Source organism: Xyrauchen texanus, chromosome 24 (genome assembly GCF_025860055.1).
Source record: "Xyrauchen texanus isolate HMW12.3.18 chromosome 24, RBS_HiC_50CHRs, whole genome shotgun sequence".
Lineage (NCBI taxonomy): Eukaryota > Metazoa > Chordata > Actinopteri > Cypriniformes > Catostomidae > Xyrauchen > Xyrauchen texanus.
This window is the reverse complement of record NC_068299.1, coordinates 11,913,143-11,935,604: the sequence shown is the minus strand read 5'-3', so window position 1 is coordinate 11,935,604 and position 22,462 is coordinate 11,913,143. Positions and strand designations below refer to the sequence as shown.

The 22,462-nt window shown below is 40.8% G+C and overlaps 1 protein-coding gene across 2 annotated transcripts in view; it reads left to right on the top strand.

Annotated features, from left to right (window-relative positions):
• Positions 1-22,462, top strand: part of tasp1 (taspase, threonine aspartase, 1) — a 44,291-nt gene that overhangs the window by 3,588 nt on the left and 18,241 nt on the right. For both annotated transcript variants that reach the window (XM_052090666.1, XM_052090664.1), the window contains exons 2-10: positions 4,098-4,297; positions 4,947-5,014; positions 6,621-6,689; positions 7,086-7,206; positions 8,980-9,064; positions 11,889-11,968; positions 14,279-14,370; positions 20,013-20,186; positions 20,870-20,948. In XM_052090666.1, the coding sequence (XP_051946626.1) occupies positions 4,168-4,297; positions 4,947-5,014; positions 6,621-6,689; positions 7,086-7,206; positions 8,980-9,064; positions 11,889-11,968; positions 14,279-14,370; positions 20,013-20,186; positions 20,870-20,948 (898 nt within the window). In that variant the 5' untranslated portion in view covers positions 4,098-4,167. The remainder of the gene's footprint in view (positions 1-4,097; positions 4,298-4,946; positions 5,015-6,620; positions 6,690-7,085; positions 7,207-8,979; positions 9,065-11,888; positions 11,969-14,278; positions 14,371-20,012; positions 20,187-20,869; positions 20,949-22,462) is intronic.

Genomic DNA, 22,462 nt, shown 5'->3' with positions numbered 1-22,462 from the left:
GACTGAGCCATAATCAGCCAGTCGTCCAAATAGTTCAGAATTCGCAAACCCTGATTCCGCAGGGGTGCGAGCGCCGCATCCATGCACTTCGTGAAAGTACGGGTGCTAAGGACAGGCCGAACGGAAGGACGGTGTATTGATAAACCTGGCCGTCGGCGAATCTCAAGAATGGCCTGTGACGGGATTTATCTGAATCTGAAAGTATGCATCTTTCAGATCGAGAGAAATAAACCAGTCCCCCTGGCGCACATGCGCGAGGAGTTTCCTGATTGTAAGCATTTTGAACAGTCTTTTTGCTAGCACCTTGTTCAAAACCCTGAGATCTAATATGGGTCTGAGGCCGCCATCTTTCTTGGGAACAAGAAAATAACGGCTGTAAAGCCCCGACTCGCTCAGCGAGGGTGGCACTTTTTCTATGGCCCTTTTGCACAGAAGGCTTGCTATTTCTGAACGAAGCATGCACGCTGCTTCCGTGTTCACAGTGGTTTCGAGCCGCGCTCTGAAGCGAGGGGGGCGGCGATCGAACTGTAGCAAATAGCCCTGTTGTATCGTGCTTAACACCCACCTGGATATCCCTGGAATAGCTTCCCACGCTTTGAAGCGTAACGCTAGAGGGTGAATGGCCAATTCGCTCTGATTGCCGCACATAGAGCGCTGAACAAAATGTGTGAGCGCGTTTAGTGTGTTCATGCATGATTGCTCGCAGACAGCATGAACAGGCTGTTTTGTGAGTGACTTCCCGATTGGAATGAATGGGGAAAGAGTCACATCTGTTACGTGATGTGCAAGCATAGTCATGGGCACGGGACTTACACACAGAGGAATGGTTGCTGGCCGTGTAACAGAGCGGGCAGAGAATGGGCGCGCGCACGCATTTGTGGGCGCATTTATTGACTCTAGCGCTCGAGCGGTTCGTAACCGCTTTATGTGAGCGTGCTCTGGTGGGGACACGAGACATGCAGTGCTTGTGTGCAGAAGTGAACACTGGATTGTGGGCACATTTTCTACACATAGGGCTGGTCGTGTGACAATGCGGGCAGAGAAAGGGCGCGCGCACGCATTTGTGGGCACCTTCATTGACTGTGACGCTCGAGCGGTTCGTAACCGCTTTATGAGAGCGTGCTGTGATAGGGGCACAGGATGTGTTATGCTTGTGTGTAGGGGTGAACACTGGGTTGTGGGCACTTTTTCTACACATAAGACATGTTTGCTCTTTACAAGATTTATTTGGGTCGCCGTGAAAACGGCGTTTGAGTGCAGGCAAGCGGGCAGTGTCACCGGCTTGTTGGCTGCTAAATTCACCACTGTAGTAGCCTGAGAGAAGGGGACTGACAGGGGGCAAAGCTTTGACGGTGGTCCGGCCGCAGCGGGACTGAGCCGTCGTTTGTTCAACAAAGTTAGGAAGACTTCGGTTGCTCTGGTTTCAGCGTTACCTTAAATCGAGGCCCGCGGGGCGGCGGTCTGCGGCGGCTGTCTGAGCGCGATCGAGGGCGGCCGCCCTGTCGACGCTGAGAAGTCTGAGTTTGTTGAACTGGGCGCTGTGAAGAGGCTCGTGCAGGAGGCTGATCACGTGAGCGGCCTGCAGAGGAGCTAGCGCGACGCGGCAGGAAGAGGTTCATGGCTTGGGTGGCTTTCTGGACTTCTGAGAAGCGGTCAACAATGCCACTCACCGCGGAGCCGAAGAGACCGGTCGGAGAGAGCGGTGCGTTGAGGAACGTGGAGCACTCTGCTTCTCCCATGTCGGCTAGTGTTTGCCACAAGTGTCTCTCGGTCACAGTCAGTGAGGCCATGCACTTCCCTAGAGCTTGGGCTGCAGCTTTGGTAGCGCGAAGGGCGAGGTCTGTCGCGCTTCGTAGATCAGTAACAGCCTCTGGGTGCCTGCCTTTCTCATCCCACTCCCGAAGAAGGTCTGCTTGTAGGATCTGTAAAACGGCCATTGAGTGCAGAGCAGATGCGGCTTGGCCGGCAGCGGAATAGGCGCGGCCAACATAGGCGGAAGTCGCTCTGCAGGCCTTAGACGGGAGCACAGGCTTGGAACGCCATCTCGCGGAGGGCGGACAAAGGTGTGCTGCTACCGAGTCCTCGACCGGGGATGGAGGAGTAGCTCTCTCAGTGGCGCCGTCCACCGACGCAGAGAGGTGGAGACGTGGGAACGGGTCCTGGCTGAAAAAGGAGCGTTCCACGACTTTGCAAGCTCCGTATGTAATTCCGGCAGGAAGGGAGCGGCCCGGCCGCGGGTGTAGAGCGGCGATGGCTTTGAAGAAAGCAGCCGTCGAGTCTGTTGGGTGCCTGCTCAGGGGCGGTGACCACTGAGCCCGAGGCGGTCGACGGCCTGTGTGAGGAGGCGTGTTAACTCCCTTCGACTCGGCGCGGGTCCTGCTGGATTCCTGGGCCGAGGAGGAGGCTTGGGAGCCTGTCCACTCCTCGCTGTCCGAAGCCATGATGGAACAGCGGCCCTTATCCTCCGCCTCGTCATCCGAGATGGCAGCAGTGCGGCCGCTCGGCGGCAACTGCGCGTCCCGGGGCGGGAGGGTGAAAGCGATGCTTCGAGGGAGAGGCTCGGCGAGGCAGTCGCTTCAACCACAGTTTCCGGCAGCCTTTGTGAGCGGGCGCTTCTTCCTGCGCGGCTGAGGGTAAGGCGGCGCGGCGGTTTCTGCTTTGACCGCTCGAGTCGAGCCCACAGGGTCGACATCGGTAGATCCTCGCAGAAATCGCGATCCGCCCTCAGTGAGGGCGAGCTCTGCGTGCCCCAGTCCCAGGCAGAGAGCGCAGATGATGTGGCGGTCTCCTGTGCTGAGAAGGGCGCGACATGAGGCGCAAGTGGAGCGAGGCATCTTGAAAAAGACGCTCAGTACTCTTTTGTGAATAGTTCGTGAGAACTAGCTTGCTGAATAAAAGGATACGTCGTCGGATGGCGTAGCTCGCAGGATGGCTGAAGGTGGCTGAGACGGCCGGCTTCTTCAAGCGCTGTCCACGCTTGCTAGATGCCCCTCGAACGGCGACGCGGCTTCCAGGTCAGCGATGCGGAGAGCTTCGCTGAAGAGATGAAAATCAGGGTTCCAGCCTACTGAACTACGCTTATATGCACTCTAGTCACGCCCATTTTGGCGGGCTTTGATGCAGTGAGCACGCGGACGCCTCTCATTGGATGCGAGTTCGCCCAAGCTCGTCTATAGGCTGCAGCAGTTGCCACAGAGCAACCTATGAGCTCGCTAGCTAGCCCGCTCAAGGTCTGCAGCTGCCGCACTGCGTTGACAATGGATACAAAAATTAAGGATAATTTTTTGGCTTCAATATCTCAGAAAAGATGAATCTTTCCCGTAGCGTAAGCTAGCTTACGCAATACGAGAGTACCTCTCGTAAGAGAACCCTGAATTTCAATCATAGGCATGCTCTCCACCAGTCTTTCACATTGCTGTTGGGTGACTTTATGCCACACCTTGCGCAATAATTCAAGCAGCTCAGCATTGACTGCTTGTGGCCATCCATCTTCCTCTTGATCACATTCCAGAGGTTTTCAATGGGGTTCAGGTCTGGAGATTGAACTGGCCATGACAGGGTCTTGATCCAGTGGTCCTCCATCCACACATTGTTAGACCTGGCTGTGCAATCCTCAGAGTTGGGAAACATCTGAAAAGTCAGCTTTGAAAGCTGTGATTAAAAATCAGGGTTATTCTACCAAATATTGATTTCTGAACTCTACATATGTTAAAATATTAGTGTTGTGTTGTTTAAAAATGAATATTATCTTGTTTTCTTTGCATTATTAGAGGTCTAGAAACACATTTTTCAGCATCTTTCTTTGTTATTTTGACCAGTTGTCATTTTCTGCAAATAAATGCTCTAAAGGACATACTTTTATTTGGAATTTGGGAGAAATGTTGTCAGGACTTTATAGAATAAAACAAAAATATGTATTTGACTCAAGCACATACCTATAAATAATAAATTCAGAGAAACTGATAATTTAATAATAAAATGCAGTGATCTCTTAATTATTTTAAGAGCTGTATGTATATGTGTACGTAATATAACATAATAGACATTTAAGTTCATATGGGCTACTGTATGTTCTCTTGCTCTCTCTCTGCTTTCAGGACTTGGAGAAGTATGTTGGAGTTATGAGTGAATGATGGATAAAAATGCAAGCTACACTGAATACGGGTCATGGAAAATCTTGAAAACTCGACAGATTGCAAGGAGACTGTGTCTCCACTAAACAATTCAGGGTCTATACTGAACAGCACTGACTCACGTCGTGATGGCAAAGCCATGGGGTTTGTGCTGGTGCATGCAGGTGAGTTTATATCACTTTGGAACCGAATTACATAAAGTTTTTACATATGAAATAAAACACATCTGCTTTAGTTACATATCTAGTACTCCAAGTGATTATCTAATTTAGGTTAAACTGTGGAATAGATTAGCTAATAATTGTTCTGAAATTGCCCTTACTCCACTAATTGATGGTATATTGTACTTTGTTGTGCAGTATATATTTCTATGATATATATTGTTTAAAGGACTAGTTACTACCCCCCCATTCATTCATTTCAAACCTATTTGCTGTTTTCTTTTTTCTGTGGAAAACAAAAGGAGAAGAAGCTTGAAGAATCTTTACACAGATCTTATCAAGGACAGTTCACAGATGTAAAGCTCCAAAAATAATGTAAAACAACAGCAACAAAACACCACCATTGAAGCAGTCCATACGACTTGTGCTCTGTAGTCGATACTAACTGATAATCTTCCCCTTCATCTAAGCTCTCAGATCTGATTACAAAATATTTCTTTTGTGGGTAAATGATTCCCTAAAGTTGTCACCATAAAGACATTTCTTTAATTAAAAATTCACTTTGCTGGAAGTGAGCGAAAAGTCTTCATCTCACTTCTAAGGAACAGATTGAGTGCATCTGTCCAATTTTGTTTTTGTTTTTACTTTTCAGGGGCAGGGTATCATTCAGAATCCAAAGCCAAGGAATACAAACATGTGTGCAAGAGAGCTTGCCAGAGAGTGAGTTGCATGTGATTCTTCATTCAAAACTTGATGCCTTAAAGTACATTTACATTTATACTGTGACCTTTAAGCTTTGGAACGCTTTTCCAGAGGTCATGTCGACCAGACGTCAATCCAGTCATATAAACATTTCTCAGCTCAGTTTGTATGATTTTCATATTTTGATTATATATGGTTTATCTACAAATATGGATTCATTCTCTAGTGCTTTACTTGTTCTTGTTCCTATTATTTTATTTTATTTATTTTTTGGGGTGTATTACATGCTCCCAGTACTTAAGCAATAATTCATTATTATTGCTAGCTGACATGTGCTGTGGTGTAATATGCTATGCTCCTTCTAAATAAATTTGAAATGGTGTTTTGCTAATTCTTTGAAAATAATAATTATGTACAAAGCTTTTATGACCTTACATATTTTTTTCTCCTCTTCTTTCCAATTTGGAATGCCCAATTCCTAATGCGCTCTAAGTCCTCATGGTGGCATAGTGACTCCTAAATCCGGGTGGCAGAGAACGATTCTCAGTTGCCTCTGCGTCTGAGACTGTCAATCAGTGCATCTTATTACGTGGCTTGTTGAGCGCATTACCGCGGTATTCATGCTATTCTCCACAGCATCCACACACAACTCGCCACACGCCCCACTAAGAGTGAACCACATTATAGCGACCACAAGGAGGTTACCCCATGTGAATACCCTCCCTAGCAACCGGGCCAATTTGGTTGCTTAGGAGACCTGGCTGGAGTCACTCAGCACACTTTGGATTCAAACTCGCGACTCCAGGGTTTGCAGTCAGCGTCTTTACTCGCTGAGCTACCCAGGCCTCTTTTATGACCTTATATTAATTGAGAGACTACACTGCAGTTTTTCTACATTTGTTCTTTAAAAGAATTCACACTGCAACACCATTTAAAATGAATTGGTGAAGGCAAAAGTTTGGTTAAAATGGTGAAAAAAAGACAAGAAATTATGAGCAGTTACAAGACCTAAGATATACGCATTGCCTTATGTTAAAAAACATTTTAACCTAAAATAGTGATGTTGATAAAAAAAATAAAAAAAATAAGAAAATTCATATACACATTATGTGTCAACTACCCAATTGCATTAGCAACTGTACAAAGCTAAGCAATTCCTGGTGAATTGAAATAGATGTTTTTAAACTTACTGGTTTGAATAGAATGGCAAATTGCTGTGCAATGCTTTGTGCATGTCTGAAGCTTTGTGTAAAGGTTGAATAGAAGAAATCAGATTGGAGTAAAACACCTGTGCCAGGGAATTTGAGTTATGTGTTGATAACATGACACCAACAGCAGCCTGAGCTACTGCTTGGCTTAATATAACGCTCCATGCTCTCTGCTTCAAGCTTTCTTCATGTGGAAAAACATAGCAGATTTCTTTCTTTTTATAACTGTTTTTATTGGATTTTACATTTTTATTTTGTCTAGATTTTTTAAATGTTATCTTCTCTGCATGTAACTCGTTTTCTTGAGAAGAATAGAGTCTCCTGAAATTAGTAATAGAATTCTCATTCATTGAGTTGGTTTTAGTCTTTGGCAGACATGAACTTTGTGTCATCAGTTTTGATTTAATGTGTTGCAGGCTGTGGACAGGCTCAGAGCTGGAGGAATGGCACTGGAGGCAGTGACAGCAGCTCTTATAGAGTTAGAGGTGACAGTGGACAACACACAACCGCACACCTTAAGCTTGACCACTAAATGACTCCCAGGGGATTAAGACAATATGACAAAAAAAATGTGTCTTCTACACAGTCACACCAATGGTTTAGCCAACGTTTCTATGTCAGATTAGCTGAGATACTCAAATAAACAGAGCAATTTATTTAATAAAGCACCAGTGTTTACACTTTTCGGGGTTATCAACTTAGGAATGGCTTTCTTATGGTTGTCCCTGTTTATTAAACTGGCATTGAAGTATTTCACAAATCACCTTTAAGAAGAGGTTAGCACAGCACAAGATTAGAAGCAGAACCTTTAAGTCTGTTTTTTTAATTTTTGATTTTCAAAGTTAAGCCTACAATATAGCAAATTTTTTATTTGTTTACAGGACTCCCCGTTCACCAATGCGGGTACTGGATCCAACCTGAACCTCTCAGGTGAGATCGAGTGTGATGCCAGCATCATGGATGGGAAGTCCTTAAACTATGGAGCCGTTGGAGCCTTGAGTGGTGAGTGCTCAATGAATAATTGATTAATGAATAAAATTGCATTATGACCCAGTGCGTTTATCAAAATTACCCATGCATGAAATAAATTTGCACGAGGAGCTTGTGAACTGTATTCAGCCTCGTCACATTTGGAGGGTGGCCGGTGCTAGTTTCACACCCTGGGCTACTGATTAATGTAATTGCTGACGTCCCAGGTCCTTGGTTTTTCCATTTCCCGATATTGTCGATCATCTTCAGTCAACTGTCACAATCAGCATTGGGTTCTTTGTAACATATCGTCAAAATACGATTACATTGTCCTATTGCCCAGCCCTAAAGTGAACCGCTTATGATGACGTACATTTTTGCAGGCTCCCAATTGCAATTATTATGGTATAATGCATTTCTCACACCTGTTTGTGTCTAAATAAATCCCCCTCAGAGGGCAGCTCACATTTTTCACATCTATTGCAACGCATCTGCGGGTTCATGGCTAATTATCATCTCATCATTACGCATTCAGTGCATCCTTGTGAGACAAACACAAGAGTCATTTTGTGCATGGAAAGTTTTGGTTGTAAATCCAATGAGAATACTTTAATAAGACTTGATGTCTTCTTGAGTTGTTACCTAGTTACAGTGGTAAATAGCAACCATTTGTACTCAGAGATCAGTGGGGGCAAGGGGAGGGGCGAGGAAACGAACCCGGGTGCGGTCCAAGCAATCGAACCAAGTGTGAAAACACCCAGACAACGATGTGCCGCTAATCTCCTCCAATTTGTATTTTTTTTAATCCCCTTTTCTCCCAATTTCGAATGCCCAATTCCCACAACTTAGTTGGTCATCGTGGTGGCGCGGTTACACACCTCAATCTGGGTGGCGGAGGACAAGTCTCAGGTGCCTCCTCTTCTGTGACCACCAATACGTGCATCTTATCACTTGGCTTGTTGTACATGACACCACAGAGACTCCGCATGTGGAGGCTCATGCTACTCTCCGCGATCCATGCACAAATGACCACACACCCTCAGATTTAGGGGTGATTGCCAGCGTCAATACTCGCTGAGCTACCCAGGCCCCCAAGTTAAGAAATTATTAAATAAATACTGTAAACTACTATTGAATAATAATAATAATGATAATAATAATATTAATTATTATTATTATTTAGTATAAATTAGTATTATTAAATCATATTTCTATAATAATTTCTTTTTTTTCCTCTTCTGAAATCTGAAAAAACTGCAACTGGTATATCACCCACCCGTAGTACTATATTTTTTTCATGTCTGAGTTCCATACAAAACAAATAGATGGAGCCATCTATATGAAAACACATTTGTTTTACTCTCCATGATATAAATGCTATCCATAAAATTGGTACATGACAAACGATTGGGTCTTGAACTGCACAGCACATGAGGTACTATTTTCCACTCTGGTTTTCATTCATTTTACATGAAACAAATTTAGCCACAGAACCGGGTCATTTTTGCCTGTCAAACTGTTAAGTATTGTAAGTGCCATGTTTGGTAAAACAATCAAAACTTGACTTGACACGTGCTGTCTTGAATTATTCTGCTCATCCCCACAAAGATTAAACCAAGACATTTAACTTGTTTCACACTGACATTAGTGCAGCATTCTGTGTCGCATTTTGCTTTTTCTGTGAAATTAACCCTGTGCTGTCCTTCAACAAAATCAAGCATGCCCAACGAATATTTCCTTTATCGTATTTAAATCCTGCAATTGAGTTTTTAGAGAAACTGTTACTAATGATGCTCTTTCTATTAGGAATCAAGAACCCAGTGCTGGTAGCCAGACGACTATTAAGTGAAACTCAGAAAGGGAAACTGTCAGCTGGCCGGATTCCTCCCTGGTGAGATCAGCTCTTTGCTGTTGATTAGCAGCTTAAATAGATATATACTGTAGAGGGATGTACACACTTTTGATCCTTGGGGGAATTTCTGGTGTAAAACAGCGGGACACAAATGTTATGCATTGAATATTTAAAACCATAAATTATGCTTATGTGATAACGTGAACTTAAAAAGTAATTGCAATATGTCTTAGAAAACGGTCTAACATCCTAACTGCATGGTTTTAATGTTTTGTTGTCTATGCACTGACATTTAGGGGTAGTTGACATGAAATACTTTTGGACAGTTGATATTTCTGTGACATGATATACTTAATTTAAAACCATTGTAAACAGGACTGTAACACTCTCATGTTTAAGAGAAAATGAGAAAGTGGGAACAAGCCTACATGCTTCAGGGTGATTTTATTTTTTGTTACTTTTCAGCCGGCACACAAAACTCATTAGCTTTCTTATTAACTCAACATAAAGTATTTTTTGTGATACACATACAATAAAGTCACACTGCCATCCGCAGCGTTGTAAGTGTCAGGTGTCTCCCCAACTGCCGCTCTGCCGACAAAAGCCAGAAATTGTAGGCAAATAAGAGCTCGCTCCCGTGAACAACGAATGCAATGTTGTACAATCTGAGAGAAGCACTGACGCGTCACCGATGTCAGCAAGATGTCTAGAATTTTAAATATCTGGACCCGTCTGCAATTCCAAATCGTGCAATGTGAAATATGTTTTGATTGAATACAACTGCAGCGTTGACCTACAGCCAATGAGAGAGCAAGAAACAGGCACGGGAAGTTTCAGTGGGAGGAGTCCTGATGTACCTGCAATAGAACATCAACTAGCATGGCTGCGGTATCAAGAAAGTCTCATTGGACCAAAGAAATGGAGGAAAAGTTACTGGAACATTGACAGGATCACCAGTGCATATTTTATGTTTCCTCTGAACTGTACCACAACCGGGTGGAGAAAGAGAAGAATTGGAGAGAAATTGCAATTTCTTTTGGACAGTTCGGTAAGCAAATAGGTAGATTTTTCTGTAGGAGGTACTTTTTCATATTATAACCAATAAATATATGATGCCTTTAGGCGATTAAAAACATACACATCATATTCTGAATGCATAACATATGATCATGCATTTGTTTTCGTATCTCGTATCACTTCTCGTGTGTACTTTGTTGTGAAACGTAATTTGGAGTCCATGCAGAATCGTTGGGGATTCGTCAGTAGTGAAATGTCTTGTAATCTGTTCACCCCATCACCGATTCCTCGTGTAATTTTAAAAAGCTACAACTTACATGACAAGACAGACAGATGTGTAATATGAATGTGTAGTGTGTAGGAGCCATAAGGGTGAGAGTTTGAAACTGCACCCATCTGACGCGCACACTGTCGCGGGGACTTTCATTACTTGAGCGGGCGCTTTCTGCAGCTAGATTATAATTTGATGGCTCATTTTGATATAATTTGATGGCTCATCACTTATTGTATCATAATACAGTTTATGTGTCACTGTGCATTTCTTTTTATGAAGAAAATTGGCAATACGCAGCTTTATTAATAAGAGAGGGATAAAAATGGATTGAGTATGGGGCCTGGGTAGCTCAGCGAGTAAAGATGCTGAAATGTTGAGAGGCACTGCTTCCAGATATCACATTGCATAGTCCACCAAAACCAACACAAAGTGATGCCCAGGTGCCATCCGTTTTAATGGCCCGAAGAGGTCCATACCAATTCTTTTGAAGGGGACCTTGATCAATCGAAGGGTGCGCAATGGCGCTCTTGTGGTGGCCGGCAGATTCACCAGCTGACATTCACGGCATGCCGCACACCACCTACAAACATCCTTGTGAATGCCTGGCCAATAGAAATGGGCCATTAGATGGTTCAGTGTCTTTTACTTCTTCCCAATGTGACCCGCCATCGGATTATAATGAGCCATCTGGAATAACATTTCCTGACAGCTCTGCATTATTAACAACTCCAGCAGACCGGCCCAGACCTCCCGCCCACAAAAGCAGCAGCGGATTCACCAAACTGGGGAGGAGAGCGGAGAGAGATAGGAGGGACCGGCAGGTTAAAAAGTCCTTGGGACCAGTGGGTTTTGGGGGAACCATTTCCCGTTTCCGGGAAGTAGGGACATGGTGGGGAAAATAGGAGAGGAAGGGGGAGAGGGAGAGAGAGAGAAGAGAGCTCGCCGCCCCTGATACGCCGCCAAGTGGTCCTCGGCCAGCTGGACGGCCTCATCTAGCGACGCTGGGCAGTGGCACTGGACCCATTCCAACCTCCCTTTCAGCAGTCGACAGATGAATTGCTCCAGTACCACCAGATTGAACACTGCCACGGCATCGCTTCCTGCCACCGTTGGTAGGAGTCAAGGAGCTGTTGCGCAAATGCAAACGGGCGGCTGAGATTGCGGAGCGTTGGGAGCAGAAGCACTGGCAATGCTGTTCTGGGCTGTGGCTGACCTGTTGCAGGATGGCTCGTCGCAGGTTCTCGTACTCCAGGAGTTCTGTCACTGTTGGGACGGGAGTTGAGCCTCCCCGGTCAATTGCGGCAAAAGGCGGACTGCACACTGGTTGTTGGACCATCTCCAGGACTCCACCGTCTGCTCAAACAACTCGATAAATGCCTCCGGGTCGTCCTAATAATATTAATTATGGGATGTCAATTTAAAACAAAATCTATGGACTCATTCATTTGTAAGTGAGTCTTAATACTTTTTGGGGCCACTGTAAGTGTAATGTGACTTTTGAACATCTTCCATGAGAAGTTTGTTTTGTGATGAAGTCGCTCTTCCTTGTGAATCTCTCCTCTACTTTGTCAGTTTCTTAGTGGGCAGAGGGGCAGAACAGTGGGCCATCAGCCATGGTATCCCAGCATGCACTACAGAGAAGATGACAACCAGTGAGTATGAGACCACCCATAATCTTCTTTAGGATTACCATTGCATGCTTTACTGCAAAGGTTTATTGATAGGTTTATAGACATTCATTAACACAAAAGGCGTTTCAATTAGTGAATATTCACTGTTAACAATTCACTCTTAAATGTGATTTGCAAATTTAGAGCTGAAAAATTACAAGAACCAACAAGTGTTTAGATTCAAATAATTGACATAAATAGGGGAAAATTGGAGGCAGATCAATTGTTTAAAGCAGAAAAATGTTTTAAAGGCTTATGCATTTAAGTAAGATTTTGCTCTTAAGAATCACATTAGAGGCAAGTTTTAAATGGTCTGAAAAGGTTTTATGTAAGCCACAAAATTCATTCCTCTCTTTGAATCTATAAGATGAGATGAGCATCCAAATTCCTTTAATAGAAAAGCTTGCAGTTTATTCTCATATAGTTTAATAAAATTTTTGTTTGAGGCTTGCAGTGAAGTTTTAACCTGTTATACAACAGTTTCACGCTGCTATTAATGTGTGCTTTTTTCATCCCTTCCTCAGTTAAATTTTAAGAATTACTAAATGTACAGTATTAATATAATTAAACTCTAAACAGTATGTAATGTTTTTTTTACATGGAGGTTGCATGCCAGTGAGACATTATACAATTTGTTTGTGTGTGTGTTTATGGCTTGTAATTCTCCTGCCAAATTCAGATATCTATAAAAAAAACCTCATTGCTCTTTTTATGCAGATGTCAAATACAGAGATAATGTTACTGTTGTAAAGTATTTTCAGTTATTGTGTGATGCTTCAGGAACAGTTGGAGGTCAGTGGTTGCACAATAAGGACAGAATCATCTCAAGGGTGGAAACAAAGATTTCTATGCATGGTGGACAGACAGACAGACAGATTTCTTTTTTTTTTCGCATACTGATGTGGAATACATTTTTGTATGTGACAAAAGCTGCTGTATTACTTATTAAGGCCTAGTTAAAAGTTAACTCGGCAGTCTACAGATAAAATAAAATGCTTGCAAAGCAGCACTGAATGAATTGAAATTCATGACTCATTCTGTTTTTCTGTTTTTTTTTTCATTTCCAAACCCTAAAAAACGAAATTTACTCATCCTCATGCCATCTGAGATGTGTATGACTTTCTTTCTTCAACAGATCACAAACAAAGATTTTCAAAAGAATATCTCAACTCTGTAGGTCCACACAATGCAAGTGAATAGAGACCAAAACTTTTAAGATCCTAAAAGCACATAAAGGCAGCATAAAATTAATCCATAAGACTACAGTGGTTTAATCCAACAACAGGCAACAGAGAGCATGTATCGTAATTTAGCAATATTTCTCAGGTGGAAGAATGCCGTTCTACAAACATTGGTGATTTGACTTTCAAAGGACATATTGGTATCAAATATAACACCTGTTTTTCGCTGTTGAAGACGATGGAACAGTAATATTTGATCCATCGAGAGTCAAATTACATTTTAGTGGCTTATTTTTATTTATTTAAAAAAAAAGATTAGGCTTTCCTAAAACTTTAAAACTAGCCTTTTACTGTTTTGGAAGCACTGGTATATTCTTCTACAAATCTACTTCTTATTGTCCTTTAATTTAATTCCCACTCATCATTTAGAGTCCTGATTAAAAAATACATAACGGATAGCTTTGTAGCAAATTATGACTGTTCTGTTTTGAGGCTTTTACTTAAACCTCTTATTACAGTTAGGAAGCCTTGACGGTGACATGGAATAATTTCATTGATTAATGAATAACAAGAAGGCAAGTGTTCTCATCTGGCAGGCCATTTTTAATCCATTGGCTTAGTGTTATTTTTACCAGCCCTAATTGCATTCCATTACATTTTTCTAAATGGCTTAATTGTGCCCATTTCATTGATTCATTTACTTTGATTAAAAGAATCTCACAGGAGTGGAATGTGGCATTTGGTAAACAATAGCTTTTATACTTTAATAGAGGGCCCCATGCTGTTTCTGAGAGAGATCTGTTGCCAGAACCATGACTTCACTGTAACACATGTCCTATTATTTAGAGAGACTTTGAGGATTTTAACTGCATATTCAACAAGAGGCTAATTTATTATCAGGTTAAAGGCTCTTCCCCCACCAAACACACACTCTTACTGCAGTATGTTATCATGAATAATAATAATACCAAAATAAGACCACAGAAGCAAAGAGTCTGTCAGTGTTCAATGGGTCATGACTCATCAACCTGCATATGGTTTTCTGGGATGGAAGTCAAGCAGTGGAATAATGTCTGTTATGAAATGTCATGCCTTTTTCAACACTTTGCAGAGTTCAGTTTGTCAGCCTACAAGAGAAACAAGAGGAAGATGGAGCTGGCAGAGCTGGTTGAAACGAAGAGGAGACGACAATCAAGTGGACACGTGAGTGAACATCCAAAATGCTTGGGCCCTGAATGAATCGAAAGTGCTGCCCTCATTTCCTGCTCTGGAATTGTGTGTTACAGTCACATGATGTCCTCTTGGCAACCTCAACTTCTTTGTCAAAGAATTGTTGAATCTTTGTGACATCTGGACAAAAATGCTAGGCACATCTATTGATACAGAATACAGGTGTTTAGAGTTTTTTTTTTACTTGACGCGTGTTTAAAAAAGCAGCGTTCCTGTGTGAGATGCTGAAAAAACAGCATTGTTACCGAAATATTTATAATAGTACATAATTTTTTTTTACATTAATTAAAAAGCCAGACATAACCCAAAACCAAAGTTGTACTAGGAAAAACTGAACCCGGCCCAAAGCACAACTTGTGCTTCATTTTCAAGTCTTCTGAAGCCAAACAATAGATTGGATTGAAGAACAGATCAAAAGTTATGACGTTTTCACTGAAATGCTTTTTCTCTGCTGCACCTCTGAAATGTATTCTCCATTTTGCATATTGTCACCTTCCTAAAATAATTGCCTAAGTCATTTTTTCACTTTTCTCAGAAAACACAAAACACTGAACCAATAATTGAATATATGATATTTATTGATAATGTCACTCAAAAAGGTTATGGCATAAGATGACTATTGACATACTGATAACAATGCATGTCAATTATGTAACGTAACGGGAATAAATGACTTAGACAGATTTTTGAACATGCCTTTGTTACTTAGGCAATTTTAAATTGACAACTCTGTCAACAATAAAACACTAACAAACAAACTAAACATCATTCTGAGGAGGCATGAGTAGCTTTTCCATCTTCTTGATGCACCTGCCATCTTAAAAAACTTGTAAAATTGTCTCATTGCCTTTTGACTTAGGCAAAATAAAACGGCCTAAGTCACACACTTGACATAGGCCATTATACTATAGGGGTAGAATTGCATGATCTGTTCAACTGAGGATGTGGGCGATTTTACCAAAGGTGGCCAGCATCATGAGGAGATGACTTATGCAAAAAAATCATTTTTGTCAAAAAATGACTTAGGCAATTATTTTAGGAAGGTGACGATTCAAACTGACACGTTTGGTTTGACACTGACAGAGATTTCAGAACTTTGGCGGAGGGGAATATTATCAGTGAATAGCAATTTAATTTTCTTTCTGTTCCACACACAAAACTATAACATGGTTCAGAAGATTTTTGGTTCAGAATAGGTGTTCTTTGTACTCTTGGATTAAAATAAAAAAGACTGCACTATATATGCAAGTTTTTCCTTTAAATGCTTCATAATCCATAGGTTTCCACCCTTCCATTCGATTCAACACATTTAATTAGGCTAAACACAGCGCGGCGGAGGCATTTGCTCTGACATTATTACTCAACTGATAACAGGATCTGCATCTGTTCAGTCCTCTAATTCAAAACCACCACATACCCAGAGGAGGAAACCCATGGGGTAATGATGACCTTGAAGGGGGCGTGTAGACCTCAATTACTCAGTCACAGGAAACACACACATGTATACTTACTGCAATGCTGACATGGCACTGCACATAAGGAATTTGTACTTGGGTGACACGGTTCTCAGAAGCTCTACTTGTGCTGCTTCATAGGTGTTAATTTGCATGAGTTAGCCAAATAGATATAGAAATTATCAACTAGAACTTCTTAAAGGGATAGTTCACCCAAAAATTTAAATCTGTCATTATTTACTAATTTCAGAAATGTAAGTTATTATTCACTGATAATCTTCCCCTTCACTGGGCTGTTCACTGCTGCAAATGGGTCATTGAGTTTGAGTTAGCATTCAGATTCATGAATTAATAAATCAGACTGGTTTTGTGTGTGGCATCAATAGATTAATTGAAAATATCAATTAATCTATTTAATTAATCTAATTAAAAAATGATTTGTTTACTAATATCACTACTATATCTCTCCGCGGTGAGATAGGCCTGATGTCAAGATTTTCTGTGAGTAACGATTTAAATATTGACCACTTTTATTATATTTTTATAGTGCTTTTTTTATTATTTAGAGCTTGATAGCCCCAGTCCTCATTCATTTTCATTATATAAAAAAGAGTGGTCCGAATATTCTTCAAACCTTCACCTTTTGTGTTCCACTGAAAAAATAAAAGGCATGTGGGTTTGGGTGAGTACTGTATAATGACAATGTTTGGGACATTGGACAGTTCCATTAACCATATCCTTTTATGTGAATTCTGTCAGTGTTTTTGGTGGGGTGTCTTCTCGTCATCATCGATTTCATGGATCTTTTATTTCTCAATTTAATGAAACCAAAAATCTCAGGTTCATATGTTAGTGTTCTGAGACATAACAGTTTTATTGCTACTGTTGTTATTCAGATGTAAGCTGAGAGACCATTGTGTTTCTGCACCAGCACCACCCTACTCCCTGATGTCTCCCGCACCCACATCTTGAAGTTATTTTACCAAATTGTTTCCCATAATGTGCTTAAACATGTTAGCATCTCCTACTTGTTTGGTACATTTTCAAGGAAGCGATTTGACAGGTACACATGGAATGCAGGTGTCGAGGGAAAATGGGTTCCAGTGGAGATCCATCAACAGAATGTTTGGTGTGACACTTGTGTGGTCCCTATGAGAAAGTGAAATGTACGTGGGTCACTCTTGGGTCATTAGCTGCAAATTACAGTGTCTGAATATCCCACAGAAAATTTGGACGAAAGTTTGATTGGACAGGAAAGACAAATACATTAGTTTGGAATAGATGGTATTCGTGTTTGGAGTTAGAAACTTGTACCGTTTGTTTTAAAGATAGCATCAGTTTAAAGTATATTATTGCTATTGGCTCTGTCTGCATGAGTGATCTCTGCCTCTGGGGTGCCACATGGTCTTGCTTTCTTGTTCGTAAATGCAGTCCAGTTCAATAAACCCTTTTTCTACAAAGCTATGCATTAAATGGTGATTAAGATAACGCATCCACCAGTACCCTCTCAAGTGGCTTGTGGTTTGTTTGATTTTATAAGTGGCATATTTATTGTTTTACTGGAGATGAAATGCATTTGTATCGCTTGCCTGGGGTCTTAGAGTTCTTGCTCATTTTTAATGTGTTTAATGTGCGTCACAGAATTTAGAAGTTTTGGTGTCCTCTTTTATGTGGGCGAGTGCACTCGTGCAGTTTTCACTGTTGAAATCGTCTCATTTTGTCCCCTTGTTATAAACACATATTAATAAATGTATAGTTCACCCGAAAATGAAAATTCATTATTTACTCACTTGTTGTTATTAACTTGTCATTCCAAATCCGTTTGTCTTTCCTTCTAATGTGGAACACAAAAGGGGATGTTTTAACGAATTTTGCCTGCTGTCATTTCTATACAATGGCTCTAAAAAGTGCCCCACTTTAAAGCTTAAAAAGGAACCAAAACTTATCATAAAGTAGTCCATGCGGCTTGTGCGTCATATTCCAAGTCTTCTGAAGGCATACAAAAGGTGTTGGTGAGAAACAACTTGTAAATTTATTCATTTTGAAGTGGATATGTGAGGTAAAAGATAATTTGTAAAATAACATTTTGATATTATTTAATTGGCTAGAAATTGATGGTTGTGAGTGCTTGAGTAAAGTAAAACTTGACAGCAAACCAGTGTGACAATACCCTCCTGTGCTAGAGGGTCTTAATGGAGACATTTGTACACTAATAAGTATAATCATTTAAAAATATTCATTCAAAAGATTTGTACCTGACATACAAATGGAAAATAATATCAGAAATCCTCATCTAGTAATCATGAATGAAGGTCATGAACAGTCATAGAAATGATTTGGTCAAATAAGTGTTAGTTATTTTTACACAGTAACTTAAAGGGATAGTTCATCCAAAAATGAAAATTCTCTCATTATTTACTCACCCTAATGATATCCCAGAAAATATCTCAGTAGGTCCATAAGGGGCAAGTGAATGGAGAGTTCTCTTTTGAAGCTCCAAAAATCACAGACAGTCAGCATAAACGTCATCCAGACGACACCAGCTGATAAATGAATGTCTTCTAAAGCGACACGATTGCTTTTGGTGTGAAAAAGATCAATATTTGGGGCGGTTGTGGCTCAGTTTGTAGAGTGGGTCTGCTGCCAATCGCAGGGTTGGCGGTTCGATTCCCGGCCCACACGACTCCACATGCCGAAGTGTCCTTGTTCTAGACACTGAACCCAATGCTCCCAATGGCAGGCTAGTGCCTTGCATGTGTGTGTGTGTGTGTGTGTGTGTGTGTGTGTGTGTGTGTGTGTGTGTGTGTGTGTGTGTGTGTGAATGGGTGATTGGGACACTCTGTAAAGTGCTTTGGTAATCTCTAAGGTTTAAAAAAGCACTATATAAGTGCAGACCATTTATTTATTTACCAATATTTAAGTACTTTTTTTTTTAAACTCTAAATCATGCTTCTGTTCTGCAACGGAATGCGGAGTAGCTGGGTAGGTTTTGGTTTAGATCTGTATTTATCTGGTTCTTTACTCACAATGGTGCGTTTATGTGCTTATCCTGGCTGTCTCAACCAAGTGGAGAATGAGATTATGTCTGTATCATGTCAACGCAAATACATCACATGAGAGACCACTTGGAATCCACCCTCTAGTGAAGCCTAATGGAATTTATGGTTTTCAGTTAAAAAGTACTTAAATATTGAGTTTTTCGCACCAAAAGTGATCATGTCACTTTAGAAGACATTTATTTAACTGATGGAGTCATATGGATGACATTTATGCTGGCCGTCTGTGATTTTTGGAGCTTCAGAAGAGAAATCTCCATTCACTTGCATTTTAAGGACCTACTGAGCTATTTTTCTATTTTTCTTCAAATGTGTTCTGGTGAAGAAAGAAAGTCAAACACACCTGGGATATCATTAAGTAAATAATGAGATAATTTTCATTTTTGGATGAAGTATCCCTTTGAAGATACTTTCATGGCTTTCTAAGACAGCTCCGAACTGGTATTGTTTTAACTTCTCTCACACAGCTGAGTAAAGATTTTTACCAACATTATTTCATGACAAACCAAAATGGAGAAAAAGCAGGATCGTTTTTTAGGACATAAAGGTTATACAAACAGCTACCCATAAAGGATAGGAAAATTGATGTGCTTCTTTGGGAAGGTCTGAAAGCAGATGTTGTACAGGAGTTGATTTTGTCAGATTTATAGCGGATGGCGAGATCAATCAGTCTTAGCCTCTTTTCTCATGTTTTAGAAAATTGTTGTGCGTAAAAATCAGTCAAGGTCTGAAGAAGACCCATGGCCTAGTAATGACACTCAATTTAGTGGAAGATGGAATTATAAATCATAAGTCATCATGTCCCCTGCTGCAATTTCCCAGGAAAAGCCCATTTATCAAGTAGCTCTATGCCTGTTTCAATCCACAGTCATGCTCTCTCCAAAGTACACTGCAATCAGCAAATGAAAACAATCCTTTTAAAAATGACCACTTTACCCATTATAAATGAGTTTTGTATGAAGATACATTGACACTTTGAAAGAGGACATTTATTTTTGAATTCACTGTATAAATGAAGTCAGGATGTTAGACTGCAGAAACTTAAAGGGCTGTTTAATATCCGTGCGTACAAGAAATTGTAATTGAACGGCAATTGTCTGTGCAGGAGAACGATTTTGGCTGTTTGGAGCCAGTAGGAGACATTATGGTGGAAGGTGAGGTGAATAACTCAGCCTGTCTGGACACGGTAGGCGCGGTCGTGGTGGATGGAGAAGGAAATGTGGCGGCTGCGGTTTCCAGCGGAGGTCTGGCCATGAAGCACCCAGGCCGAGTGGGACAGGTAAATCTAACTGCTTGTTTGACTTGTATTCTTTTAAACCATGTATGTTAAAAGAGTTTTTATTTTAGTACATGTCTTGCTATGAAGCTCTCAATATGCTAGTATACTCATAAAAGTTATCTAACACAATCTACTAGCAGGTACAGTATACGCTTTAAGAATGTGCATATGTTTTTCTTCCAAGAAAACAGACCAAAAATATTCTTGACGCATCTTGCACTAATAATTGTTTCCCCGATCAAACGCATTCTAGAAGGAAAATCTCCCTACGCATAATTCAACCTGGAGAAGTTAGCATTTATTAAATCATGGTTTACGGCTGTGATGTAACTAAAGCCTATTGGCTAATTAAAAAGAATAAAGGGACTTCAATATGTTCTGGCCAATCTTCCTGTTTCAAAAGGAAATTCTTCAACACAGGAAAGTAAACTGCACATGAGATGCTATTTCATGGGGTCTTCAATGGAAATTTTGTAGTGCACTTGGTGTGTAGTTGTTGTGCCAAAAGTTGTGAGTAGGTATGAATATTCCTACAATGATTTTAACCCTTTAACTCTCAATAGATGCAACAAAGTGACATGCTCACTGCTGCCTCACTCCATCTGTGTGTTTGCTTATGGATATAATTCTTATTCTTCAAGTTTCGTAAAATGTTATTCTCCTAATCTTTCTCTGGTTCTCAGGCTGCTCACTTCGGATGTGGCTGCTGGGCGGAAAACGCCCGTGACGTCAGCCTTTACTCTACAGCTGTGAGTACCTCAGGTATCAAACATTTTGGAATCTTATTAGTCTGCCATTACTTTCTGTTAACTGTTCCTTATTTGATATGCAACGTTTGTAACTGTGTCCTAACTTATTCCTGCTTTGTAGTAAAAATTTTTAGTAATTATGTAGTAATTTTGCTGTACTTCCTACAGCTCTGATGTGTATGTCAACCCTTCTCTTCAGCATCTTAATGTCATTTGCCAGATGCTTAGTATGGACATATTTCTTGAGCAAAATAAGATATTCTGCTTTGCTTGGGATTCCTTCCGTGAGTGGGGCCCAGGGCTGAATGCTTTAGATTTTAAACTAATGCTTTCTGTCACATGAATAAAAAAGCTTTTTTTTCATGTATTGTCTGTGCCCAAGTCAGTATTGCACAGATGTGATTCACATCTCTATACAGCAAATACAAGCATACTTGTCCTTTGTGCCAAAAGAGGATGTCTGTATTTCTGAAAGCAGTAATGATAAAAGACAGATTGTTGTTCAAGGCTAGATACAGAAGAGCATGATATGATTGTGTTTGAATAGATGGTATAGGAACTATTCTCTTCAGGTCAGGACTAAAGAAAAGGCAAAAATGTGTTGGGTGTATACGTTGCATCATGAGACGTCATTGCTTTTGATGTGCGTATATGTTCTTTGGATATGAATGTGATTTAAAGAACAATGGTGGCTAGATTGGGTCAGACAGGATTAGCTTTTCCTAACAACAGCGCCTACTTTTTCAGCAGTCCTGGAAGTATGTCCAAATCTTCAAGTAAATAGTTCTAAGCTATGAACCAAAACAACCAGCTCGAGGATGAATCACAATACAAGATTATAAACTTTGATTTTAAGCAAAAAAGTAAATGAAAACGAGAAAAAATTCAAAGGAACAAGATTGTTTACTTAACATAATTTATGAGGAAACAGTACAGTAACAGAATATTGAAAAGTAATTGAGTAAAAGTATAAAAACAATATTTTTAAGTTTATTTCAAAATATGCAGATATATACACAAGTAGTTTGAGACTCTGGCAACACCAGTTTTCTCTGATTGGCGGAACCCTCTTCAGGATTATGGGTAGTGTAGTTATTCACCACGTATTAAACACAGCATATTCCATCACTAACTAATCTCAGAGCTCATGGTAAGTCTGTGTTGAAAGGTTTCTATGTTAGTGCTAAAAATCAGTTACTCTGACTATGGGGAAAATGAATGGGATTTGCTTTTCTCTAGAACATTACTGCTGCGCTCTGTGGTACAGGATTGAACGTTATCTGGTGCAGTACATTTACCCATGTTTAGTTCATAACCATGACATGTTGCCTGCAATTTTTCGGCATAAGTGCACCTGTAACTTTTATAATATTCACGAGGCTGCGACATTGCTTTAACAATCAGACACCTTGTAAAAATCTTGGCTTTGCATTGTCGAACTCTAGCCTCTGTTAATATGTTTCCGTGCACTATAATCACTTGCACGATTTTAAGGAGTGTTACTCTAAGATTAAGGCCATATTCTTG